At 46.9% G+C, this 27,077-nt stretch overlaps 2 protein-coding genes across 7 annotated transcripts in view; one reads left to right on the plus strand and one right to left on the minus strand.

The window, feature by feature from the left end:
* The window catches only part of EDA (ectodysplasin A), a 445,999-nt gene extending 430,115 nt beyond the window's left edge, over window positions 1–15,884 (plus strand). Inside the window, exons 4-8 of one of the 5 annotated variants that reach the window (XM_040467738.1) lie at window positions 4,749–4,928; window positions 6,316–6,350; window positions 7,283–7,334; window positions 9,944–10,074; window positions 11,880–15,884. In XM_040467738.1, the coding sequence (XP_040323672.1) occupies window positions 4,749–4,928; window positions 6,316–6,350; window positions 7,283–7,334; window positions 9,944–10,074; window positions 11,880–12,131 (650 nt within the window). In that variant the 3' untranslated portion in view covers window positions 12,132–15,884. The remainder of the gene's footprint in view (window positions 1–4,748; window positions 4,929–6,315; window positions 6,351–7,282; window positions 7,335–9,943; window positions 10,075–11,879) is intronic. The other 4 variants (XM_040467739.1, XM_040467743.1, XM_040467740.1 and 1 more) reach the window with 4 other exon arrangements.
* An 870-nt stretch (window positions 15,885–16,754) lies between these two features.
* Window positions 16,755–25,509, minus strand: AWAT2 (acyl-CoA wax alcohol acyltransferase 2). 2 transcript variants are annotated; one of them, XM_040467744.1, is made up of 8 exons: window positions 25,325–25,509; window positions 20,045–20,065; window positions 19,538–19,648; window positions 19,086–19,156; window positions 18,635–18,839; window positions 18,232–18,406; window positions 17,448–17,647; window positions 16,755–17,227 (listed from the first exon to the last, which is right to left on the minus strand). In XM_040467744.1, exons 1-8 carry the CDS (start codon window positions 25,410–25,412, stop codon window positions 17,073–17,075), a joined length of 1,026 nt encoding a protein of 341 aa, XP_040323678.1. In that variant the 5' UTR covers window positions 25,413–25,509; the 3' UTR covers window positions 16,755–17,072. The 2 variants fall into 2 exon arrangements, with proteins under 2 accessions (XP_040323678.1, XP_040323679.1); XM_040467745.1 differs by lacking the exon at window positions 20,045–20,065 and having other exon boundaries at window positions 25,325–25,507.
* Between the last annotated feature and the right edge of the window lie 1,568 nt (window positions 25,510–27,077).

Below are 27,077 nucleotides of genomic sequence, written 5' to 3' on the forward strand. Positions count from 1 at the left end.
ACAAATGGTGCTGGGAGAACTGGACAGCAACATTTGTTAAAGAGACTGTCTTTTTTCCATTGGATGTTCTTTCCTGCTTTGTCAAAGATGAGTTGGCCATACGTTTGTGGGTCTAGTTCTGGGGTTTCTATTCTATTCCATTGGTCTATGTGTCTGTTTTTGTGCCAATACCATGCTGTCTTGATGATGACAGCTTTGGAGTAGAGGCTAAAGTCTGGGATTGTGATGCCTCCTGCTTTGGTCTTCTTCTTCAAAATTACTTTGGCTATTCGGGGCCTTTTGTGGTTCCATATGAATTTTAGGATTGCTTGTTCTAGTTTCGAGAAGAATGCTGGTGCAATTTTGATTGGGATTGCATTGAATGTGTAGATAGCTTTGGGTAGTATTGACATTTTGACAATATTTATTCTTCCAATCCATGAGCACGGAATGTCTTTCCATTTCTTTAAATCTTCTTCAATTACCTTCATAAGCTTTCTATAGTTTTCAGCATACAGATCCTTTACATCTTTGGTTAGATTTATTCCTAGGTATTTTATGCTTCTTGGTGCAATTGTGAATGGGATCAGTTTCCTTATTTGTCTTTCTGTTACTTCATTGTTAGTGTATAAGAATGCAACTGATTTCTGTACATTGATTTTGTATCCTGCAACTTTGCTGAATTCATGTATCAGTTCTAGCAGACTTTTGGTGGAGTCTGTCGGATTTTCCATGTATAATATCATGTCATCTGCAAAAAGCGAAAGCTTGACTTCATCTTTGCCAATTTGGATGCCTTTGATTTCCTTTTGTTGTCTGATTGCTGATGCTAGAACTTCCAGCACTATGTTAAACAACAGCGGTGAGAGTGGGCATCCCTGTCGTGTTCCTGATCTCAGGGAAAAAGCTCTCAGTTTTTCCCCGTTGAGGATGATGTTAGCTGTGGGCTTTTCATAAATGGCTTTTATGATCTTTAAGTATGTTCCTTCTATACCGACTTTCTTAAGGGTTTTTATTAAGAAAGGGTGCTGGATTTTGTCAAAGGCCTTTTCTGCATTGATTGACAGGATCATATGGTTTTTCTCTTTTTTTTTTGTTAATGTGGTGTATCACGTTGATTGATTTGCGAATGTTGAACCAGCCCTGCATCCCAGGAATGAATCCCACTTGATCATGGTGGACAATTCTTTTTATATGCCGTTGAATTCGATTTGCTAGTATCTTATTGAGAATTTTGGCATCCATATTCATCAGGGATATTGGCCTGTAGTTCTCTTTTTTTACTGGGTCTCTGTCTGGTTTAGGAATCAAAGTAATACTGGCTTCATAGAATGATTCTGGAAGTTTTCCTTCCCTTTCTATTTCTTGGAATAGCTTGAGAAGGATAGGTATTATCTCTGCTTTAAACGTCTGGTAGAACTCCCCTGGGAAGCCATCTGGTCCTGGACTCTTATTTGTTGGGAGATTTTTGATAACCGATTCAATTTCTTCGCTGGTGATGGGTCTGTTCAAGCTTTCTATTTCCTCCTGATTGAGTTTTGGAAGAGTGTGGGTGTTCAGGAATTTGTCCATTTCTTTCAGGTTGTCCAATTTGTTGCCATATAATTTTTCATAGTATTCCCTGATAATTGTTTGTATCTCTGAGGGATTGGTTGTAATAATTCCATTTTCATTCATGATTTTATCTATTTGGGTCATCTCCCGTTTCTTTTTGAGAAGCCTGGCTAGAGGTTTGTCAATTTTGTTTATTTTTTCAAAAAACCAACTCTTGGTTTCGTTGATCTGCTCTACAGTTTTTTTAGATTCTATATTGTTTATTTCTGCTCGGATCTTTATTATTTCTCTTCTTCTGCTGGGTTTAGGCTGCCTTTGCTGTTCTGCTTCTATTTCCTTTAGGTGTGCTGTTAGATTTTGTATTTGGGATTTTTCTTGTTTCTTGAGATAGGCCTGGATTGCAATGTATTTTCCTCTCAGGACTGCCTTCGCTGCGTCCCAAAGCGTTTGGATTGTTGTATTTTCATTTTCGTTTGTTTCCATATATTTTTTAATTTCTTCTCGAATTGCCTGGTTGACCCACTCATTCGTTAGTAGGGTGTTCTTTAACCTCCATGCTTTTGGAGGTTTTCCAGACTTTTTTCTGTGGTTGATTTCAAGCTTCATAGCATTGTGGTCTGAAAGTATGCATGGTATGATTTCAATTCTTGTAAACTTATGAAGGGCTGTTTTGTGACCCAGTATATGATCTATCTTGGAGAATGTTCCATGTGCACTCGAGAAGAAAGTATATTCTGTTGCTTTGGGATGCAGAGTTCTAAATATATCTGTCAAGTCCATCTGATCCAATGTCTCATTCAGGGCCCTTGTTTCTTTATTGACCGTGTGTCTAGATGATCTATCCATTTCTGTAAGTGGGGTGTTAAAGTCCCCTGCAATTACCACATTCTTATCAATAAGGTTGCTTGTGTTTATGAGTAATTGTTTTATATATTTGGGCGCTCCGGTATTCGGCGCATAGACATTTATAATTGTTAGCTCTTCCTGATGGATAGACCCTGTCACTATTATATAATGTCCTTCTTCATCTCTTGTTACAGCCTTTAATTTAAAGTCTAGTTTGTCTGATATAAGTATGGCTACTCCAGCTTTCTTTTGGCTTCCAGTAGCATGATAAATAGTTCTCCATCCCCTCACTCTCAATCTAAAGGTGTCCTCAGGTCTAAAATGAGTCTCTTGTAGACAGCAAATAGATGGGTCTTGTTTTTTTATCCATTCTGATACCCTATGTCTTTTGGTTGGCGCATTTAATCCATTTACATTCAGTGTTATTATAGAAAGATATGGGTTTAGAGTCATTGTGATGTCTGTATGTTTTATGCTTGTAGTGATGTCTCTGGTACTTTGTCTCACAGGGTCCCCCTTAGGATCTCTTGTAGGGCTGGTTTAGTGGTGACAAATTCCTTCAGTTTTTGTTTGTTTGGGAAGACCTTTATCTCTCCTTCTATTCTAAATGATAGGCTTGCTGGATAAAGGATTCTCGGCTGCATATTTTTTCTGTCTAGCAAACTGAAAATCTCATGCCAACTCTTTCTGGCCTGCCAAGTTTCAAAAGAGAGATCAGTCACGAGTCTTATAGGTCTCCCTTTATATGTGAGGGCACGTTTACCCCTTGCTGCTTTCAGAATTTTCTCTTTATCCTTGTATTTTGCCAGTTTCACTATGATATGTCGTGCAGAAGATCGATTCAAGTTACGTCTGAAGGGAGTTCTCTGTGCCTCTTGGATTTCAATGCCTTTTTCCTTCCCCACTTCAGGGAAGTTCTCAGCTATTATTTCTTCAAGTACCCCTTCAGCACCTTTCCCTCTCTCTTCCTCCTCTGGGATACCAATTATGCGTATATTATTTCTTTTTAGTGTATCACTTAGTTCTCTAATTTTCCCCTCATACTCCTGGATTTTTTTATCTCTCTTTTTCTCAGCTTCCTCTTTTTCCATAACTTTATCTTCTAGTTCACCTATTCTCTCCTCTGCCTCTTCAATCCGAGCTGTGGTGGTTTCCATTTTGTTATGCATTTCGTTTAAAGCGTTTTTCAGCTCCTCGTGACTGTTCCTTAGTCCCTTGATCTCTGTAGCAAGAGATTCTCTGCTGTCAGCTATACTGTTTTCAAGCCCAGCGATTAATTTTATGACTATTATTCTAAATTCACTTTCTGTTATATGATTTAAATCCTTTTTGATCAGCTCATTAGCTGTTGTTATTTCCTGGAGATTCTTCTGAGGGGAGTTCTTCCGCTTGGTCATTTTGGATAGTCCCTGGCGTGGTGAGGACCTGCAGGGCACTTCCCCTGTGCTGTGGTGTATAACTGGAGTTGGTGGGCGGAGCCGCAGTCAGACCTGATGTCTGCCCCCAGCCCACCGCTGGGGCCACAGTCAGACTGGTGCTTGCCTTCTCTTCCCCTCTCCTAGGGGCGGGATTCACTGTGGGGTGGGGTGGCCTGTCTGGGCTACTTGCACACTGCCAGGCTTGTGATGCTGGGGATCTGGCGTCTTAGCTGGGGTGGGTAGGCAAGGTGCACAGGGGCAGGAGGGGCAGGCTTAGCTTGCTTCTCCTTAGGTGATCCACTTTAGGAGGGGCCCTGTGGCAGCAGCAGGGAGTCAGATCCGCTGCCGGAGGTTTGGCTCCGCAGAAGCGCAGAGTTGGGTGTTTGCGCGGAGCGAGCAAGTTCCCTGGCAGGAACTGGTCCTCTTTGGGATTTTGGCTGGGGGATGGGCGGGGAAGATGGCGCTGGCGAGCGCCTTTGTTCCCCACCAAACTGAGCTCTGTCGTCAGGGGGCTCAGCAGCTTTCCTTCCCTTTGTCCTCCAGCCTTCCCGCTTTCTGAGCAGAGCTGTTAACTTATGACCTCCCAGCCGCTAAGTCGCGCTTGCTGTCGGAACACAGTCCGTCAGGCCCCTCGGCTTTTTGCAAGCCAGACTCGGGGGCTCTGCTTGGCCGGCGAGCTGCCCCTCCGCCCCGGCTCCCTCCCGCCAGTCCGTGGAGCGCGCACCGCCTCGCCGCCCTTCCTACCCTCTTCCGTGGGCCTCTCGTCTGCGCTTGGCTCCGGCGACTCCGTTCTGCTAATCCTCTGGTGGTTTTCTGGGTTATTTAGGCAGGTGTAGGTGGAATCTAAGTGATCAGCAGGACGCGCGGTGAGCCCAGCGTCCTCCTACGCCGCCATCTTCCCTCAACCAATATTCAATAACTACAAATTTAACACTAAATCTTGTCTTTTAGGAAAGAAGGCAGGACCTCCTGGGCCCAATGGCCCTCCAGGACCTCCAGGACCTCCAGGACCCCAAGGACCCCCAGGAATTCCTGGAATTCCTGGAATTCCAGGAACAACTGTTATGGGACCACCTGGCCCTCCAGGTCCTCCTGGTCCTCAAGGACCCCCTGGCCTCCAGGGACCTTCTGGTGAGTTCCTCTGTCTCTCCACCTGCCCCCAGGCTCCTTGCAAGTACCTTAAAAGAGCAGGAGTAGGTGATCCTGAGAGAAGTTTCAAATGGTGGTGATGGCTTTGGTGAGCAGTAAGAAAAGCAGGTCTCCCAGCTCCCAGCTGGGAGAATGTAACAATGTAAGAAGACAGGAGGGCCTGCCCTACTCTAACTTCCTGTGTATACCAACATGTCAAGGACAGGCCACCTGTTCTCAACCTTTTCATCGCAATCCCTCCCTGACTCTAGGCCTCCCTGTATTGAGCAAGTAAACTCGTATATATCAGAGTTCCAGTGGGGGGTGGATTTGGTCTGTTCTGATTTTCAGCATCTATCACCACATGGCCGGCATCTGATTAGAAGCAGGCTATGGAGAGGAATGTTGGGGACTAGAAAAAGTGGCAAGCTTTATAATAGTCTCTTCCCATGAACTCTGACGTGCCTTTCCCATAGAGGTAGAAAAACAGTCATTGGTGGTCAAGCAGTTGGAAACTTACAAGTCCCTCAGACTGTGGAAGAAGCAAATGCAGTCACTGAGACTGAGGAGCCAAGTGCCTCTTGCACTACATCATTACTGCACCACATTGCCCATTCAAATAGCATCTAATCTCTTTGCATCTTTTCCCTTGGGCCCAGAAGGGCATCCAAAAGGTATAGATGCCAGTCCAAACCTGCCTAATTGGAATTGACAGGAGTCAGACTGCCAGGGCTTAGGTCAGTTGTTATTTCCTCCTCCTGCTCCCCTCTTGTATCTTGGGGCTTTAAAGAAATGGACTCTCTACAAAACTGATTTCTCTAGGCCCCAAAATTCTGGGTCTTTGACTCATAGTTCAAGTGGGGCTAATCAGCATTACTGTGACACAAGAGAAGGAGATAGAGGGTTTTTTTTTTCTTTATCCAATCTTTCCACAGATACTGAGCATTTTCTACATACAAGAGATAGATTGATAAGTGGTCCCTGTTCCCATGGAGTTCATGTCCTAGAAGAGGAGAGACCTGATTAAAGAAGAAGGATATTTACAAATGGCAAAGCTGTCTATGAAGAAAATTAAAGAAAGGGAGCAAAAGACTAAGGAAGCAAGTAACATTGTCTCAGGGTCACACAGTGGCAGGACTGCTCTCTCATCGTCTTTATGGGTGCACAGTGAGGCTTGCCTTGGGCCAGCATTAGCAAGAGGCCAGTTTCCCTGCTGGATGCTAGGCCCTCTGAAGAGACAGGTCAGGGACAAGTAACAGAAGGAAGTGGTATCCTCCCCCATCCCCAGGCCTGGCTGCCCAAAGCAAGTCTCACTGCCACTGGCTGCCTAGGTAAGGGGAAAGGGAAGTAGAAGGAGCATGCCCTCTGATTGTCCTGTCCTATTTTGCAGGTGCTGCTGATAAAGCTGGACCTCGAGAAAACCAGGTTGGCTGGGAATTGCTTTCTTCCTGGGGAGGAGGGAAGGCCACAGGCTAGAGCCACCTTAGAATTTGCTCCCTATTAAAATTGCTGAGGCTTTGTTTTGTAAGGATACCCTGGAGCTCCTGAGATGGTTCACTCACAGCCCCCTCTCGTCAATGAGCAGAAAAGCTTTGCCCCAGGGCCTGCCGTTAACTAAGGGAACTGAGTCTTGCCAAGGCCATTCCCCCCCACCCCCCCCACCGCACCAGAGGCCGGGGGGCCACCATATCCAAGCTCAGGAGTCAGCTGAAATGAGATGCCAGTCAGGCCTATCGACCTGAGCCTCCAACTTCCCAGCTACCCCAGACACCTTGTCGGCACTCAGGCACTCAGACCGCCTAGGATCAGGAGCTTGAAAATCAGCCAACCAGCTCCAAGCTAAACCCAGCCTGGGCTTCTGCCTTAAAGGCCCAAAGGGCTCCTCCCTTGTCTTTAGAGCTTCCTAATCTTTGTCTATTGGCAAGTTCTGTGCCTTGCCTCATCTCATCTCAGCCCTCCCTCACTACAGCTGTTTGGCCACAGTTATAAATGTACACAGCTGCACAGTGCTTGATGGCTTGCAGGGAATTTTATATCCATCACCTCATTTGATCTTCAGACATCCCTGTGAGAGAGGCCAGACAGAGATTCTTTAAAATCCCCATTTTACAGTTAGGGAAATGAAGCTCAGAGGCACTCCATTCTGCTGAGGTCACATAGCTAGGAAGTGGCACAGCTACAAATCATATTACTCACTAGCAGAGATGTAGTCACTGGCATCCCAAGACAGGAGAAACGGATCAGAATTGGGATATGCAAGGAGAGTAGAAGTCAGAGTTGAAAATATGGAAACTGGTGGCTAAGCAAGAAGCCATTACTCCCAGTGACTACTCTTTTTGTCCTTCTCATCCTCCCAGCCAGCTGTGGTGCATCTACAGGGCCAAGGGTCAGCAATTCAAGTCAAGAATGGTAAGAGTCCAAATAGACTCTCTCCCCAAGAGGAGCTTCTCCTCTTCCTTACCCCTAGCCTTCAGGTAATCACCAGCCTAGCTCCTCCTGGGCTGCTAAGTACCCTTGGCGGTAGGGGGCCATTCTGCATGCCATTTGCCCTCTACTGGCCGTCCTGGGTAATTGCTTGCACTGAGACCCATCACTACATACCAATTCCATTTACAATCACTGATGAGGAAGCTGAAAGGGACTTGAGACATCATCGAACCTGGGCACTCCTGGGAGAAGCAGGTTGTATCAGAGTCACCATGGGGATATGTGTAGTTTGATCAACATTTTCCCAATACAAACTAGAGAAGGTAAAACTACAGAAAATTAAATTCTTCTTGTATGACGGGTCTCCACAGAAAATAGGTGGAGGGAGTTTTTCTCGGGGTGAGGTGGGAGCATGTTAGACTCTCTACGGAGTATGAGATGCTAGTATCTATAAAAAGGTGAAACAGGTTTAAGGAGGTTAAAAGAACGGATTTAATGTAACCCCTACATTTAAAAGATGGGGAACCAGAGTCCCAGAGAGATTCAATAATACCATAAGAAATCATACTGCCTTATATTTGTATGTACTTTAAAATTTTCAACATACTTTCTTTGTCTTTCATGTTATATGATCCTCACAACAACCCTATGATATAGGTATTAGCTCCTTTGTGCAGAGACAGAAACTGAAGCTCAGAGAGGCTAATTAGCTGGCCCAGGTTTTCAGCTAAGTGGAGGAGCCAAGATTCAAAATTATGTCCATCTGATTCTTTCCACTGCACTATGCTACTTCGGTGATGTATGTACACTCCCCTGAATGACTAGGTTCATCATTTCCCCCAAAGAGACATGAACATTCATTAACGAACAGCACTTTAAAATAATGTCCAGTCCCCAGGGTGCACAAAGCCTAAAATGCATGAACCCCCAGGAGCCTTGGGAAGCAGCAAGCCAGCCAAGATGCCAGATGCTTACAGAGCTTGGAGTGGAAGGGAGGGGCTCTGAGTGCAGAAACAGTAAATGAAGCTTAAGAAACCTGCATGGGGACAGCTCCTAAGAGCCCAGTCAGTCCTGAATTGGGTGTGCTGAGCTTCGTTAATGATTGGGCTTAGCCACATCCTGGACTGCCACCTGGATGCCTGGAATTTAATAGCCTCAAAAGTATAAGTAGGAACAGAATAGTAGCAAAACCCAAACAGTCCTGCTGGGACCAGGTGCCTTGGGTCCTGGGGTCTTGGATGGGCCATAATCACCATCTGTCCAGGGAGGAGTGAGACAGGCAGGAAATTGATTTGTCTGGGTAGACGGGTGGCCTCTGTGCTTATTCTATGCCGGAAGCTACAGATTTTGCTCCCACTACCACACAGCAAGACTGATTCCAGCCCCTCTGGGCCAATCCCTAATAGTAGTTTATGCTGATCTTCAGTTCTACCACAAGCAGAAGGGAGGGAGGCAGGGGTGGAAGGACATCATGCAGAGCAGTCACTTGAAGGGGTAGAGCCAGGGCTCGCTTCCTAACTCCTATCCCACCCACTTTCACCTCGAGGGAAGATGAGGTCTTCCAGAAGGCCAGTTTCCTCACACCTCAGAGAACCAGGCCTCCTGAGACTAGCCCAACATGGACATTCAAAACATAATTTCTTGGGTGAAGAACGGAAGGTTTTGATGGGTAAAGACCCCATGGGCTTGGACTCCCTCCTCTGGTGGTAGGAAGGAACATCCCTCTCTGTGCAGGATTGAAATGGAAGCTTGTCCTCTGCCCTCACATACAGTTTCTCACTGTCCAGCAAAGGTGGTAGGATTCTCCCTCTGCCCCAAATGGGGTTGCGCTGACAGACAGATGCTTTACCAAGGGTGCCTCAGGTCCCAGATACCCTCAACATCCTTTTGGCTCATTCTAGTGCTGCTTGGTGGGCTATCCCTCACTCTCATAAAAGATCCCCCTCCCCTGTGGGGTCCTATTACCAGTGGTCACCCATCCCAGCTGCCATGAAATCTGACTCACTCCTGATCCCTAAGGTTCTTCAGGTGGACAATTCCTAGGGCTGAGTGGTTTCCTGGAGGGCCCAGGGAAGCCTTCCAAAAAGGAATGGGCATGAAAGAGCTATAAAAAGGAATCTTTTAAGGAAAAGGACAGACAACACCCACGAACCTGCAAGACAGGAGAGAGATTCAGGAGCTATGGCTGAAGAAGTAGAACGGAATAATAAGACCTAGCCTGCCACTCAGTGTCTGAATTTTGCCTGTGCAGTCCCCAAAACAACAAAGAAAATAGGCAGCATGCCCACTCTCTTCTTACCCCCACTCCCAATTCCAGCCAGAAGGTGTTAGTTACAGACCCTTCCAGGTGGAGGGGTCAGGAAAGGAGAGAGGGAGACAAACAAGTAGACCCCAGGAGCCTGAGGCAGGCCTGGCAGCTGCTTCACAAACTGAATGCTGTCTGCTTCCAAATGCTGTTCTTAAAGCTTGGCCCCCTGGGCTACCCAGGTTGCATTGGGATAGGGGTAGGGGGTTGCTGCTTGATATTTCTTGTTTCTGTTGCCCAGATTATTCTGACATGTACTGAGTGACTGCCCTTCTCTCATACTGAGATCTTTCAGGTGGAGTGCTCAATGACTGGTCTCGCATCACTATGAACCCCAAGGTGTTTAAGCTACATCCCCGCAGCGGGGAGTTGGAGGTACTGGTGGACGGCACCTACTTCATCTATAGTCAGGTAGAAGTGAGTACGGTCTCAGGCCTAACTCTTCTTACATCCAGAATGCAGATCCGGTGTAGGCCACATAGGGGCACTGTGGAGCCAGCCAAGACCAGCCAACTTCCTGCTTTCTAGGGTGACTGGGGTGGGGGCCCTTCACTAGGAGTTGAAAGGAGGGGAGAGAGAAGGGACTGTTTTGGTTTGGATTTTTTGCCCCCTAGCGAGATATCCTGGAAAAACTGAAAAGAGGCCCTTCCCACACCCTGCCATCTGATTCCCTCCTGCGGGGCCACAGAGCCCTTGTTTCCCCACCGAGCTGTTTGGTTCTACTGCCAAACTTGATCTCTGTCTCCATGTATTCTTTGAAAGTCAGTTGCAGGGCTGCTGAGCACCCCTTCCCCCTGCCACACACACGGCCAACTTTACAATAAATAGTGCTCCTGCAGACTTTCTCTCCACCTCGAAAACATTTTTGACGGTCTTTCCTTCCTCTCTCTCCCATTTGCTTGTCTACCTTTCTGTTTCTCTGTCATTCCCTCCTCCTTCCTGCCAACATTCTCCCAGCCCCTTTCACCCCCAGTTTCTGTCCTTGTCCTGCCCTGGGCCCATTCCCCACATCTGCCAATGCCCATCCACTTCCACGCCTGTTGTTTGCCTCCACTGTGGTGGCTCCTCCAAGCTAGAGGTAGATGAGCCCTGAGGTTGGGGCTTCTGTGGGGCAGGCAGCAAGCAGGCAGATGGACAGAAAGACTACAGAGCCAACAGAAGGATCTCACGGGACAGTGGCCAGAGAAGGTGGGTTAACCAGCACTTGCTAAGCCCACCAAGCATTCTGGCACAGCCTGGGTCCTGACCCAAGAAATCATATGGCACCCAAATACATTACTCCTTCCTAAAGAGCCTATGGAGGGAGCAACCTTTCATAAAGTGATTTAGGATGACAGATGAGGGTTCCAGTGTCCAGGGGGCCCATAGGTATAATCCCAATGTCCTATAGGCCATTTCTCCTAAACTCCATTGGCAGGGGGAGAAGAGGACTCAAAGCTTGGGCTGGGGTGTTTTCTGGGCCTAGAATAGAGCTGGGAGTGGCCTCAGGCCTTGAACACCTTGACAACTGGGAAAATTTCCCTTGACACCAGACCTTTGAACATAGGTTAGCACTTCCTCCGGGCCTGGGTTTTGTCCTTTATCTCATTCGTGGTGGATAGCACTCCAACTCTCTGGATGTTTCCTTAATCATCAGGGGGCCAAGAGGCAACTGTCAAAAACAGTGAGAAAAATCCAGTCACGGGGAGGGGGCACCGCAAGCTGAGTGAGTGGCCATCCTTAAAGAGCCTAAGGAATGGCAGGTTGTTACTCCACCCTGTCTGGGGAATCAGTGACTTCTAAGTTCAGCCACAAATAGCCCTTGGGGCTTGAATTTGGCAGTTAATTTGTATTCATTTGTCTGTAGCTCCAACTGAGCACCTACTGTGTGCAGAGCACTGTGCTTCATACCAGAGCTGAGGAGGGCAGAGGGCAGGGGAGGGGTTAGGGGGAGGCAGAAGGGTGATAAGGGCATGGTTCCTGCCCTCACAGAGTTTACAGCCCATGTACTATTGAAAAAAGATTTGCTCAGCCACCCAAGCCAGATGGAGTGGGGGAAGCACCGTGTATAAGCCCATCATCTTGTCTTTCCTGTTGACCAACTAACATGCCCTCAGTGGCACCGCCCCCTTCATGAGGTGTGGTCGCAGCTCATCTGAGACAGTCCTGTCTGTTGTCGCAGGGAAGGGCCCCACCCTCTCTTTCCTCTCTCCCCCAATCCCTTCTCGTTGCCTCTCACCCAGGTATACTACATCAACTTCACTGACTTTGCCAGCTATGAGGTGGTGGTGGACGAGAAACCCTTCCTTCAGTGCACCCGCAGCATCGAGACAGGGAAGACCAACTACAACACTTGTTACACCGCCGGCGTCTGCCTCCTCAAAGCCCGGCAGAAGATTGCCGTGAAGATGGTGCATGCTGACATCTCTATCAATATGAGCAAGCACACCACCTTCTTTGGGGCCATCAGGCTGGGCGAGGCCCCTGCGTCCTAGATTTCCCCTGCCCTCTGTTTTGCCCCTGCTCGTGCCCCTGCCCCAGGTTTGGGAGCCAGGACTCCCAGAACCTCTACAAGCTGCTGTGGAGTGAGGTATATGGGTGTTGCAGCCAGAGACAAATACCCCAGTGCTATTTATTCCCCAGTGACTCCAGGATGACAAGGCCTGCTTGACTTTCCAGAACAGCCTTGAGTTAACAGGACAGTTGATAGAGCCCCAGAGTTTGCATGAAGCAGGACCTTCTTCCTTGGCTTCATGTTTACTGGCTCCTGGCGTGACTCTTCAACCTCAAGCTCCCTATTGTCAAAGTTTTATTGTTTCTTGCACTAAAGTGGGGTTCCAGGGAAGCAGGCAAGAGAAAGCAAAGGTGTACGCCAGACTGTGGGGAGGGGGGGCAAACCTCTGAGCCTAAGGGGCTGCTGTTCCTCTCTTGGGTAGGGCTAGGGGCAATTGTGGGATGAGAGCAGAGTGCTGAAGCCAGAGCACAGAGGCAGGGAGGGGAAAGGCACGTGCTTGTGGCAGAGACCGAAACAGAAACCTGCCAAGCAGGGCATCCTCAACAGTGGAAGCATCCTTGCTGCTCTGCGCCACAGCCTGCCAGAGGGTCAGAGTGTTCTTCCCACTCAGGCTGAGAGCCACTTTGCGGCAACTCGCTGGGCTTTGGGGACAGGAGGTTTGCTCTTGGAGCAGTTGCAGAAAATGGCCAGAAACCAGCCTGCCTAAGAACCTGAAGGCATACTGGGGCCACACGTCTTTCACTTTGTTTACAGCCACACTCCACGCTCAGAAAAATCTCTGGCTCCCTTTCCAATTGCTCTCTTTCCCAGCCTGACCAGAACTCCTGTCTTCTTTCTCCACAGAGCCTACCTCTGTCTGAGACAGGTGCCTAACCTGGGACCTGTGCTTATTCAAGTCTGGGATACTCTTTAGATGACCTGGGCATAAAGAGACTTTCCTGTTTATTAAGCAACACAAATATTCATCTAGTCAAGTTGTGTCTGGGGGCAATGGGTTGGACTGGATGGCCTCCAGGAGTCCTTTCAAATTCTAATATTTAGCTTCCATGATAGTCTACAAAAATTCCCAAACTCTAGCCTGCCCCTGGGCATCAACAAGGCAGAACTTTTCTGCATGACCCCAAAAGGGCAAGAAAGAGGAGAGGACAGTGGGCTTTTTTCAAGTTAGCTGCAACCCAAGTGGTCATTAGCCTAGGCCTTATCCAAAAGGGCAGCACCTGATGCCCTACTGACCCACCTTTCTTCACTCTGGCTTTAGAAAAGCCACAGCAGAGTCACCATGGATTCCAGTGCTGCTTCCCTGAATCCAGGCTCAAGAGAAGCCAGCATCTAGGCACTGGGCAAAGCTCTGCCCTGTACCCAGGTCCAAAGACACCTTCCCCCACCCCCACCCCAAGTTTCCCACTGAATCATAGAGTGGGACCATTCAAGGGCCTTATTTCTAACTGCCTGGGACCAGTCTGGTTTCTGGATGCTGGGTCTAGTCCAAACCTGGGGAGGGCCAATCTTGTATAGTCTGCTACCTCTGCTCCTGAAACAAGTTTCCCTTTGGAGAGATTGGGGATAAAGCCCTTCAGGCAGTGGAAACCCCCCAAGAACAGGGACTCATTTCTCAGCTGTACCTTCCCTTTCCAAACAACTACAGTGCTTAGCCCTTCAAGGGTCAGGGTAAGAGGTGGTGGGCTATGACACCATCATCTGGTTGCTAATGAGAGCCTTACAACCCCAAGTAGGGCAAACTGTAGGCATGTGTCTGGCCCAGGCTCCTCTAAAGTGCCTTAGACAGTCCTCAGTTATAGCAAGAACTGAAGGGAACCTCTCCTTAAAGTTTGGAAAGTACTTTCTTATTATGTCCTTCGATGATACTATAACTCCCATCATTTAGACAAGGCTCAGAGAAGTTACGTGCTTTGACCGGGATCTCAGCCAGGTCGGAGTCCAAAGCTATTCCATTGTGCTACACCATTGTGTTGTATTTGTGGTCTAGAAAGAACCAATAAAAATGGGAATGAGGACCCCAAATCCTTCAGCGTCCCTGAGAGAAACCCAGGAATGCTCGTTTCCATTCCTTGATGGCAATTCCTTGATGTTCTTTTGGCTGCCAGGGGCTTCATGGAAAAAGAGTAGGCCATTTCTTTGGGAAATAGCCATCAGCCATAGAGCTCTTATGAGAGCTCAGAAGAATTGTCTTGGCACCATGTCTAAGCAGCAGGCCTCTAGTACCAACAGAACTGTACCCCTCATGTTTTTCCACTCACCTGGTAATCCAGCCATCTATCATGTATCCAGCCCCTGCTGCAGGTGAGGTCTTCCATTGGTTATCCTATAGACAGTTTATAGGAGCTGATCCACTTCCCACAGCTACTAAATGATTCCTGATGTCTTTCTACCATACCACAGAGAGCTCTGTCTACCAGGATCTGTCCTAATGGAGGAAAGACCCGAGAGGATGTGTGAGGAGAGGGAAGGAGAAGGCTTCCTAATTGTACCCCTAAAGGACATTCTGAAACCCATTCTATTCTCCAGACATAGAGGGGATTATAGGGGGAAGAGGATTTGCACAGGACGCTTTATTCATTGTGAAGCCCCAAAAGGAACCCTAGAGGGAAGGAGGTGATGAAGGAAGCAACAGATAGCTGGGGAGCTCAGTTGCAGCAGTCATTGGCAAAGTGGTGAAGCAATTTACTAGTAAGAGGATGTGGAAATAGATTTATAGTCTGGAATTCCGCTGATGTGAGTTCACCAGAGGGCCAAGGCTAGCGTGGATGATGGGACGAGGACATTTGTGAGTGAGCAGATGGCAGAGGTTTGAAAGAGAATTGCATGGCAGGGGCCTTTGCCAGCTACTTGGGGTTCAACAGCCAAAGCTGGCATAAAAGATAGCTTTGGGGGGCTGCTTAGCTACTGGCTCCTTGGGAAATGTAGTCTTGGCCTTAGGTCCCCCTTCATCCATCCTGAGTCAAATCTCTTTTCCTGAGTAGGAAAGGGTTAAGAACCCTGGAGGTGAACAAAGACTTCAATCCATGTGCAAGTACATGTGTTTCCTATAACTTCCGGTGGGTGCAAATAGATTCAGAGAAATTTAGAGCTAGAAACAGAGGCCCAGAGATGGAAGGTGACCTACCCAAGGTGAAGGAGCCCTGACCTGCTGACACAAAAGAGCAAGGGGGTGGAGCAGTCCCTGTCCCACACGGAACCCCTTCTTTCTTCTACCCACAGACTTCAGACTAGAAGTACTTGGCCCCCTTCAGGAGCCTGGCCAGGCAGGGAAAAGAGTAGCTGTAGCCTTTGTCAGAACTCTTCCCCCAAGGCATTTATTTTCCCTGCTCCGGCCTCTGGACTGAAACGCTCTCCACTGGCCTAATACCAGGATGTCCTGAGGCTGCCCTGGCACTGCCTCATCCCCCACCTCCCAGCCTAGAGGCTCCCCTAGGCCATGTAAGCACAAAGAAGGAACCAGACTCTTTCTTTTAATTCATGTCAGGGCTCCCTCCAAGAGGACTTGGGGTGTGTCATTTCTTTATTCAAAAAACTTCCACTAGGGGTGGAGGGTGGGCTTCACAGGGAGATTGGCCTGGAGCAGGCCCAGTGCTGCTTTGGGGGTCAGCATCCAGTGTGAGATACTATGTACATAAACTATATATAATGTATATAAACTGGGATGTAAGTTTGTGTAAATTAATGGTTCATTCTTTGCAAATAAAGCTTTTTTCCCCATTCTTGAAATAGACTTAAGCACTACCTATATGCTAGGTGCTTCTTTGCAAGCGTTGCCACACATGAGCTAGGGGAAGGACCCAAGACACTTATGTCAGAGGGGGCAACAGAAGGAAGGAGGTCTGAATTTCCTGTCCCAACATCCCACATCCTCTCTGTGCGTCAGATCACACGTTCCCCATCCCTAACACCTTAGGTCTTTTCCTGTAATTGCCTGTCCAGTAAGCCAGAGGTCCTACAAAGAAAGGAACATTGTCCTGAGGCAGAGACACAGCACGGAGTTACCCTTAGCTTGACACTGTGGCATCTGTAATGGATATTTCATGCCTGAGCCCATAACAGCTTGGGTCTACCCAAGATCCAGCCTCCAGCCCCCCATGATGTATCATCCCATTTTGCAGATGAGGAGACCAATGCTTAAGGAATGATGCCCAACTAGAAAGGTTACTTAAACTTCCGAAGGGCTGTTGACAAGACCTTACACTGTAAATGTTCTTTTAAACATTCAGATGCCATGGAATTTAGGGCATAGTTTGCTCAAGGATAGGAAATGGGCAAAATAACTGGAGGAGAATAATTTCGTATAGCTGTCCAATTTCCAAAGTTCAATCACATTCAGTATCATTTTATCTTCCCAATGGCCTCTGAGGTAAGCAGGGGACGGATTCTTCATCCTACAGATGAGGAAACTCGGGCCCAGAGATGACAGATTGTTCCATGTCCTATGGCTTGAGGGTGGTGGAGTCTGAACTCCAAGCACACAGGATCTCAAGGCACCCAGTCCTGTAGGAGTCTAGATGCCAGGAGATGGGGCTGCGTGAGAGCTAGAGAAGCAAAGCCATGATCAGGGATCCTAGGCCCTTAAAACAGACTACTTGGGGCACGATGAGTTTCAGAAGAAAAGCTTTTTATTCTGTCCATTATTTTCCTCAGTACTGATGCTGAGTGAGCATGGGAAACCTCGGGGTACTTCTCTCTTAGGGCTTTCCCTGAGCTTTGGGACTATTTCCCTTGTAATCGCAAGGAAAAATCAGAGAAGTGCTGGAAGGAGGAGAGAGATGGAGGAAGAAGAGGGGTCTAGAGAACAGCCAAATGGACAGCCCCGCCTCATATTGAGGTCTGGCCAAATCGGGAACAGGAGGCCCATAGGTGACTTTTGTCCTATTTCACAGGTTCCAGGCTGAGAAGCTGCTGGGGATGTCTGTCAAACTATCACCAGTTCCTGGGTCTCTGAGATGCCAAACTTGGTCTTATGCTGGTCAAACAGTTTGCGTAGGGCATCAGTATAGAGTGCGTGGTATTTAGCCACAGTCTCCTGGCTCGGGTTCTCAATCTTGGGCAGTGGTAGAGGCTTCCCAACTGCCAGAGGAGACAGAGAAGGAAAAGGGGAAAGCATCAGAACAGCTCACTCCTTAGAATGGGCCTCGGCCCTCATGCCCAGTTTCTCCCCACCCTTACTGCAACCATGCCCCTTATCCTGGCCAGCCTCTCTGCCTCCAGACACAGCCAAACCCAAGGCTCAGCCTCAGAACTGGAGCCTATATCCTAGATGTGGCTGCCAGTGGAAAGGCTCACTCACCAATGGTGGTTACAGGCTGAGCATAGGGCAGTAAGCCCCAGGAGTTCTCAGTGAAGCCACGTCCATAGAAAGCACAAGGATAGATGTGTACCATACTCTGGAACCACTTCTGGAATCGATTCACCAAGCCCCCAGGAGTGAAAATGTGCTGACTGTAGAGGTCTGCCTCCCCAAAGGCATAGGCAGGGATTAGAGGCACTCTGCAGAGGAAAGGTATATACTTTGATGGCCAGAAAGGTAGGTACCCTGCTGAAAGCCAGATGTGCTACCAGTGGTCCCTAGGTCTCCCTATAGGTTTCTCAGCACCTAACTTAGCTGGGCCTACGTCCAGACTAAGTGTGAGGGCCCCACTGTCTACCTCAGGCTGCCCGTAGGGGCAAAATATCAGTAAGCTAAAGGAAGCAAGTCCCAGACCCTCCTGTGAACCCACAGGTCTGAAACACTAGAAGATAAGACCCAAGGGCCATCTCATTTAGCTTTCTTCCCTTTAACCCAGACAGTAATGTTGGTTCTCTCTGACATGAGGTTACAGCCTTTTGTCGAGGTACTTTCGTATAGGTACTGGCCCAGATGAGAGGCTTGTGTGAGGCAGAGCAGCTCAGGGCTAGCCCTCTAGCCTTTCTTCATAAGCAGAAATGCCTCCAGGACATGGCCCAGTCTCTACTCCAACACAGAAGCAACTCTCTACCTCCCTTTTTGGATATAATTTCTTCAAAACCCCTTACTCCTTCCCTGCTAGGCTTTTGGAGCCCTTCTGCCCATTCTGGACCAGAGGTGTCCTTACCCATGCCGAAGGGCCATGCGTACAAAGCCAGTTCGGTTCTTCAAGACCAGGGTGGTAGAGCCTGGAAGGCTGTATTTGCACTCAGCCAGGCCACCAACCACCACAATCAGCATGTTGCCTGTGCCTCTGTGGGTAAGCAGAAAGTCCATGGAGGATTGGCTCACAGAGCAGGTCCCTGGTAGGCAGAAAATGCCAAAAGCTGATTGGCCACTTCCCACACCTCCTAACTTTCCTCCCTACATCTTCAAAGAGGGGAGAGCCTCACATCAGGCAGGTGAGCCTTAAGTAGCTTTTTAAGACCAGAGACGATCACTGAGCTGGCCTTGCTCTCACCCATTCCCCCAACACTTCTCCCTTAAGGAACCATGTTTCCTTTGGCTTTATGTCCTAGGAGCCAACTCACCTGAAGACATGACATAGTCTCTGAGCAACGGCACCCAGAAAAAGGCTCCCAGTGTGAGAACATAAGGGGTGATACCAGGAAAGATCTTGGAGAAGCATAAGCCGTTTGTGGCAAACTGGCCAAACCACGAGTGGGACAAGACCCCATGAGGATGGCAGACAAGGATATAGTTGTAGCTGGGGGAGATATCATGAGTCTTCAACAGCTGTAGAGGAAAGTGGAGTCAGAAGGGGCATACCCAAGGAAGAGTATTCCTCCTTATGGCCAGAGACCTGGAAGGGGAAAGGGCTGCTGTGTCCAGCCACACAGGTTGGGTAACACACAGCTCCAGGGGGCATCATTCATGTGGGCCTCAATGGGAATGATGCCCCCAACCTCCACCCTGGCCCAACCACTGGCATTGGAGTTGGGGCTGGGCCTGGGACCCAAGTGGGGATCTGGGGCTACTTACCCTGAGGGGGAAGTAATCACAGTAGTGTTTCCACAGGCGCCAATTCCTCACAGAGGTAACCCGGCGGCCACCTGAAAACAGAGCCAATGTAGCCAAGTTTTCCCCACCCCCACTGTCTTCTTCAGAGCCCTTGTCAACGAGCCACAGGGGGGCCCTCACCCCCTACTGTTTCCTGGCCTTGTGACAATCAGGATGGGCTATGTCACATTTGGGCCAATTTGGGACAGGCCTGCATTTCTGCTTTATTAGCTGCCTTTCCCCTAACCTACTCCAGTTCTGATCTGGGCCTTTCTAGCACTTTTAAAAAGACCCCCTTCCCTCAGCTTCTCTAAGCCAGGTAGGGACAGGCTTGAGGACTTCTTGGGAATTGGCCAGAGTCTCTTAGAACTATAATAAGAGAAGAGGAAAAAGCCTGTGGCAGGTAGCAACGCAGCCCCCAGGGGGGCCCCTACCTCGCTCAGGGGTCTTCCAGTCATAAGCCAGCCAGGTGAGAATGAGCACAGTGACCGGCCAGTACGATGTGAACACCACCAGGTACAGGTTGACAAAGATTACGGTGATTACTGCAGGGAAGCCCAGCCCAGAGTTAATGAATTATGAACAGTCCTTCACACTTGCCCTCCCTCTTGGGGTCTCTCCACCTCAAGGTCACACACACTCCACCCACATGCCCACTCAGTGCTCTTGCTTCCTCTCCTTAGCACATGGTCTCTGTGCCCACGTCCCCAGCCCTCCATCTCCTCTCTGTCCTTGGGAACCTGCTTCAGGTCTGGAAAACCAGATGTTTTCCTCTCTAGCTGTGGTCCATGCAGTAAGCCCTCTACTCCCCAGGACCTGCTCCAGCACTGCTCTGGGCTGTGTTCAATGGCAGGGAGCCAACGATGGGTCACATTGATCCAACCACTAGAGGTTGGGAGTCCTGGGACAATAGAGCCAGGAGCAGTTTTCCTCCAACTCACATTTTCTTCTCCAGATCTTCTCTGTGAGGCATCGGTGGAGGGAATACAAGAGAAAGAGAAGACCCAGTATCAGCCAGGTTGGGAGTACACAAGTTCTCAAACGAGAAACAAAGGAAAGGGCAAGGTAGGACAGAATCAGATACTGGACTGTGTCAAGCTCCAGTAAGACAGGAGCACTGTAGGGTAGAATAATTAGGACAGACTTAATGGAGATGAGTCCTAGGGAGCCGCACTCAGAATTATTACCAGACTCAGTTTTTTTTTTATTTTAAATTTCTTTTTTTTTTTCAACATTTATTTATTTTTGGGACAGAGAGAGACAGAGCATGAACGGGGGAGGGGCAGAGAGAGAGGGAGACACAGAATCGGAAACCGGCTCCAGGCTCTGAGCCATCAGCCCAGAGCCCTATGCGGGGCTCGAACTCACGGACCGCGAGATCGTGACCTGGCTGAAGTCGGACGCTTAACCGACTGCGCCACCCAGGCGCCCCCAGACTCAGTTTTTAAAACAGCTGTGAATGAGACTGTGTGAGAGAAAGTGGGTCAAAATAAAGGTTAGAAAAGACAAAATACACTTCCAACTGGACATGGCAGATTGAACACAAGTTTTTATCTTTTTTTTAATGTTTATTTACTTTTGAGAGAGAGAGTGTGTGAGTGGGGGAAGGGCAGAGAAAGAGGGAGGCACAGAATTTGAAGCAAGCTCCAGGCTCTGAGTTGTCAACACAGAGCCTGATGCAGGGCTCAAACCCACAAGCTGTGAGATCATGACCTGAGCTGAAGTCAGACGCTTAACTGACTGAGCCACCCAGGCGTCCCACAAGTTTCTATCTTGACTCCTTGCTGAGGCCTCGCTAAAGTTACCATAAGAATGTTTTAAAAAGTATAGATCTGCAAGAAGAAAAAGAATTAGAGAGATACCAACAAGAGTGGACAAGAGATACCAGCAAAATGTTTGCATGCTTGAAAGTAGTTGAAGGAAGGAGTAAGTGACTTCAAGGAAAGAAAGCTGAAACCTAGTTACCTGCAAGGGGAATGGCTACAAGAGCAAGCCTGTTTGTTGTAGAAAATATAGGAAAGACTCATAATTTGGAGTCATTAGATGTGACAAAAAGCACTGTGAGGCACAAGGCTTGATTGAAAGTCTATCAAAGAGGTAGTTAGAACCCCAGGTCCCATCCCCACCCCTACACCATTGGACAATGGGAGGACTATTCTCTGAAAAATTGAACCGAAGAGACTCTAAACTCAGACACTTATAGTAGACACAGCTAAGACATTCTATATGCAGCCAAATTGTGAATCCAGTATGAAAGAATAAGGACCATCTCAGACATATAGTCTCAGAGAGTTTATCTCCCATGTCTGTTTCTCAGGAAACTACTGGAGGATGTATGTGGTCCATCAAGGTAAGAGAGTAAACCAAGACATAGGAAGGCATGGGATCCAGGAAAAAAAGGAGCCAACGGAGGAAGAACTGACCAGGGCCAGGGCTAGGGTGAGGCAAGCAAGGTGCTTAGGACACAAAATTTAAGAAGACACTCTCAGGGTCAGGCAAGTACTGACCGAATACTTGCACAACCCGGAGAGTGAGCACCTTCTTAAATTATGCACCCAAGGTACCTCAAGGGCCCTGGATGTGAGAGCTATGTGTAAGACCAGATTGTAACAGGAAGATGCTGGGCTCCAGCAGCAATATCCTCAAGGAAACAAACAATGGGGGACGGGAGAGGACCTTACAGATTCCTGATGTGTTCACTGATATTGAGAGATTAATGTCTGTGGAGAGTTTGAAGATGAATTGGTGTAACTAATAGATAGCTAATAGAGCATAAACGAAATTTGAAATGAGGCAATTGTAAGTTCCAGAGAAACAAAAAATTGTACAAGAAAGGAAATATACTCTCAGTACACTAAATGGCTCACCTAGGGATATTCCTAGTCATAGTCAGGCATTTAACCAAACCTGTGCTACAACAATCTCGGGAGGATGAAGGAAATGGACAGATCTAGCAATAATGTATAGAACCAAATTCTCATCTTCCATATTAGAAAGTCAGTGACAATATCTAAAGTTGTTAAATCAGAAACTAGCAATATTTAGACATTTTAAACAGTAAAATGTAGACACGTGGAGATAAATACCAGAAGAAAAAGCTAACAAAGCTGAAAATGGCTACCTCTAGGGAACAGATGTAAGGGTGAAACAAAGGCCAGCAGTTTTTAGCTTTTGATATACTCCTTATAAAACTATTGGACCTTTCAAGAAATAGAGTCATGGGTCTAGTCCAGAGGACACCTCCCTGTTTCCCTTGGGCTTTGCTCAAACCAGATGGTGTTAGGGACATCTTGTGAGGCAATGTGGCCTCAGGTAGAGTGCCCTGACAGTGAGATGGATCCTGGCTCTGCCATTTACCATGAGTCTGCTCTCAGAGTAGTCACTGAACTTCATCTGCCAAGTGGGAATTACACTACCAATGTCTGCCTTATCTTCCTCATAGACTTATTGTGAAGGTCTTCTCTCAAAGCCTTTAGGGTCCAAAGGGATATGATTCCATGAACAGAGTGAAGAGCTTGGAAGGTTCCAAGGGGCCATTTGCTCCACCCACCCCATGTGAGCTAGCAAGGGAAGGGGGAGTGCTGGAACCCACATTTCCTAAGGCCCAGGACTAGAGCCCTCCTGCCTGTTCCATACTACCTCTCTTTATGTCCCACAGGCAGACTCTAATTAAGACCTCTCTGGGACAGTTTGCCCCCTGCACTCATCTCCCTTTCTGTCACACACCTCCTTCAGCCTCCTCTGCTCCACCTCAAACTGGGCCCTAAGCCCTCCGTCTTGCCTTTTCCGTTTCTCTTGCCCATATCTTCTGATCATCAAGCCTTATTAATTCTGTTCCAATTTCTCAAATCTCTCCTTTTTTTCCCTCTTGTCTCCATCCCAATTACTACTGGTCTGGTATGAATCACTACCGTCTCTCACCTGGATGATTTCAACAGCCTCTTCCTATAACCAATTTGCTACACAGAGCTATAGTGATCTCTTGAAAACACAAATCTGATGCTGTCGTGCTGTGCCAAACCCTATCATGGCTCCACATGGCCCTCAGGAAAAAGTCCAAACCCTATTCCTTAGTTTACAATGCCCTGCACCATCATCCCCAAACTGCCTGCTTCTCCAGTATCCTTTCTTCTGTCTCCCATTCATTCACTCGATATGGATTGGGCATCAGTTCTGTGTCTCTTGCCCCTCATCCCGCTTAACCACTGTCAGCTCCTTGAATGCTTTTTGCTCTCCCTCATCCTAGCCTTGTCATGTGTCACACCCACTCTCTGCCCTGAACACTCCTCCTTCTTCACCTAGTTCCTATTTGTGCTTCAAGAGTTACCTCATTCAACAGAAAAAAAATGGGCAAAGGTTATGAATGGGCAGTTACCAGAAATTTTAAATGAGGCAATTATGAATTAGACTGCACCCTGGACTAGCATGTGCTCCAGGGACACATCCAGATCCAACCTCCCAATCAACATTGAGTGAGCTGAGGCAAGAGGTAGGGAAAGAAATTCATAAGCTGGAATCAGGCCCTTGTGGGCTCAATTCCCAGGCCAGTTACTCTGCTTCCTAAGCTGTGTGATCTTGGACAGACCACTTACACTACATGTGCCTCAGCTTCCTCATCTGTACAATGGAGATTATTTGACACATAAGGTGCTTAGAACAGTGCCTGATGTGATAAAAGGGTGCAATTAATGTTAGCTAATATGAGTGTTAGCACTTATTATGTGTATGTGTGGCTATTGGTATATATATTAGCGCTTATTATGTATGTGTGGCTATTGGTATATATATTAGCGCTTATTATGTATGTGTGGCTATTGGTATATATTGGTATATATATACCTATATATATATATATATATATATATATATGCCAATGTATATATATATATATACACACCAATAGCCACACATAGATAATATATATGTATATATTATACATATACATATATATTACTATATATAATACTATACTATATATAATAGTATATATTATATATAATAATATATAATTATAATATTAATATTAATTAATATATAACTAGTTATATAAATATATAGTATATATTAATATATAATAATATAATACATTATAATATAATAATTATTATATATTTAATATTATATAATATAATGGATATATAATTTATAATTATATATAATTATAATATATAACAATATGTAATACTATGTAATATATAATACTATATATATTATGTAAATATATATATGTGCATTATATATATATATATATAGTATTATTATGCATAATAATAGCTTCTACATCATGAAGCTGGTGTGAGGCTAAAATGAAGAAATATGTGTGAAAATACCAGGTACAAATTACCTAATACATATGAATTTCTTTCTGCTGGTCTCTTCCTGCTCTGATTGCTAATCATTCCTAGGTTAACACTGCTCTTTTCAGCACAGAGGGGTCCTGGTGCCCACCCCAGGCAGGCCTCCTAGTCTCCCATTGCCTGTCCTCTAGCCCAGGCTCCCTATTCACTGGCAAGTCCCAGACTCCCAAGGCCTACCTGCAGTCCTTCCCAGATATCTTACAAGGTCATTTGGTTCACACCCTTGCCTCCAGCTAGTACTCACTTAAACCACCTGACAAGTGAGAATTTTTTCCCAGCCCCTCCCCCTCCCACAGGGATGCTTTGCTTCAGCACCTAGAATACAGTGGCCAGCATCTAAGTAACTCAGAAAGTGTTTGTGGTATAGATAGTAGCGGAAAAAATGGCTGGATAAATGGATGATTTGCTCTGGACAAGAGGTTTTCAGAGCCTTCGTCTGCCACCAGGCTGCTATTCCCCACTGGTGGTTCATGAACAGCTAAGTCCTTTTGCAGCTAAGTCCTTTTCCTTGACTAGCCTCAGTGAAACTGCTCCACATCTTCCCAAAACATGCCTGGCATGCCCCAGTGTAGACCCAGGAGAGCTCCCCATTCACATCTGCATCAAGGCTTGCTTGCACACACGCATATGCACCCTTGCATAGGCACACACCTCTATGCACACACACACACACACACACACACACACACACACATACACACAATCATATACACTCAGAGATTCCATGAGTACCACCACCAGGCACGTCAGGCAATGCCTGGGACGACCCGGGTTTTGGCATTCAAAATCCTGCTAAACCCTAAAACCCCTCAGTCCCAGGCATACCAGGGCAATTGGTCACCCTACCAAAGGCTGAAGACTCACCAATAAGAAAGACACTTAGGGGCCACTGAAAAACAGCAAAGACCTCCAGGGCAGTCTTAAGGTCCTTCTTAGAGGGCAAGAACATCATCCTCGCGGTCTCCAGAGACTCCAGGTGAGTGCTGTTCCTTTGGTTTCCTAGGCTTGATTGCTCAGGAGCCTTCAATATTTCCTCTCTTCATGCTTTCTTCTCCAACCCCTAGCTAGTCTCCACCCCCCACATGACAGCAGGGACGCATGCCGCCTCTGCTTGCCCAGCTCCTTCCAGCAGTCTACCCACATGCACTTTTACCCACTTGGGCACAGCCTAGGCTGAGATTGTGACACCCCCTTGCACACCTGCGTAGAGAAATGCAGACGAAGAAGCTCTGGTGTGGGAAGTGAGTGGGAGGGGGTTTTGGGGCTGATGAGAGGCCTCCAGAGCCAGTGTCATTGGTGGGGAGAGGCAAGCAGGGAGGAGCCCAGGGCACCCACCTGCCTGGTGGCCTGCATTTCCATTCATGACACCCAGTTGTGTGTGCATAATCTCTCAGTGACAATGTGATTGCAGGGGAGGAGAGAGAAGGTCATAGGTCATGCCTAGAAATAGCTTTGGTGTTTGGTCAGTCCGGGAGAACTCATTACTCCCCATGAACAGACATCAGATATAGGTCTCTGAGCATATGGTAGGTGCTGCATGATTTTTTTATTGAATGAATAAATAAATGTAAGTACATATCAAATTATTCTGTGTAAATAAAATTCTAGAACAGACAAAAACTAACCCATCGTGAAAAAAATCAGAGTAGTGGTTGCCTCAGCTAGTGAATTGACCAGGAATGGGCATGATGGAAATGTTGGGAGTGACAACAATGCTCTCTATCTTGATGGAACTTTGAGTTACACAGGTGAAATCAGGGCACCTGGCTGGCTCAGCTGGTTAAGTATCCAACTTCACCTCAGGTCATGATCTCACGGTTCATGAGCTCGAGCCCCACATTGGGCTCTCTGCTCTCAACCCAGAGCCTGGAGCCTGCTTTGGGTTCTGTGTCTCCCTCTCTCTTTGCCCCTTCCCCACTCGTGCTTTGTGTCCCTTCCTCTCTCAAAAATAAATAAACATTAAAAAAAATTTTTAATAAAAAAAAACTGAGTTACACAAGTCAAAAACTCATTTGTCAGAGCTCAGTAAATGTACACTTAAGATTTGTGCATTTCTCTGTATGTAAAGTTTACCTAAAAAGCAAACAAATATTGAATTCTCTCTAATGCTAGAGTAGGGGGAAAGAATACTTAAATGCATATAGAATGTATTGATGGATGGATAGAGAAATACATTCATAGATAAATGTACAATAAATCAAATTAGCAAAATTTTATCTGTACAATCCATGTAGTGGGTATTCACTTCACAATTCTTTCAGCTATTCTGTAGGTTTGAAATATTTTATAATAGAATTTTGCCAAAAAAGGTGCCTCAAAATCATAATAAAAAATTAATTTCAAAAATGTGATTTGTCCACGCATGTACATGTGACTTTGCATATGTGAATATATGTAAAAAGGTAAAAAAAAAAGTATCTAGTTGTCAACTTACAGTTATATATCCACATATATATCTGCCATCTCTGAGCATGTGTCTCTGTGCTCTGGGGATGTGTGACTGTGAAAGCATCTAAGTCCAGCCAGGTGTGTGCTATGGGCCAAGTAGATGAAATTGTGAAAGATTGGAAGGGTTTCTTAAAGCAACATACAATTAATGAGGGCACAGTATATGCCA

The sequence above is a fragment of the Herpailurus yagouaroundi genome, unplaced genomic scaffold (assembly GCF_014898765.1).
Source record: "Herpailurus yagouaroundi ecotype Mexico unplaced genomic scaffold, PumYag 67569, whole genome shotgun sequence".
NCBI lineage: Eukaryota > Metazoa > Chordata > Mammalia > Carnivora > Felidae > Herpailurus > Herpailurus yagouaroundi.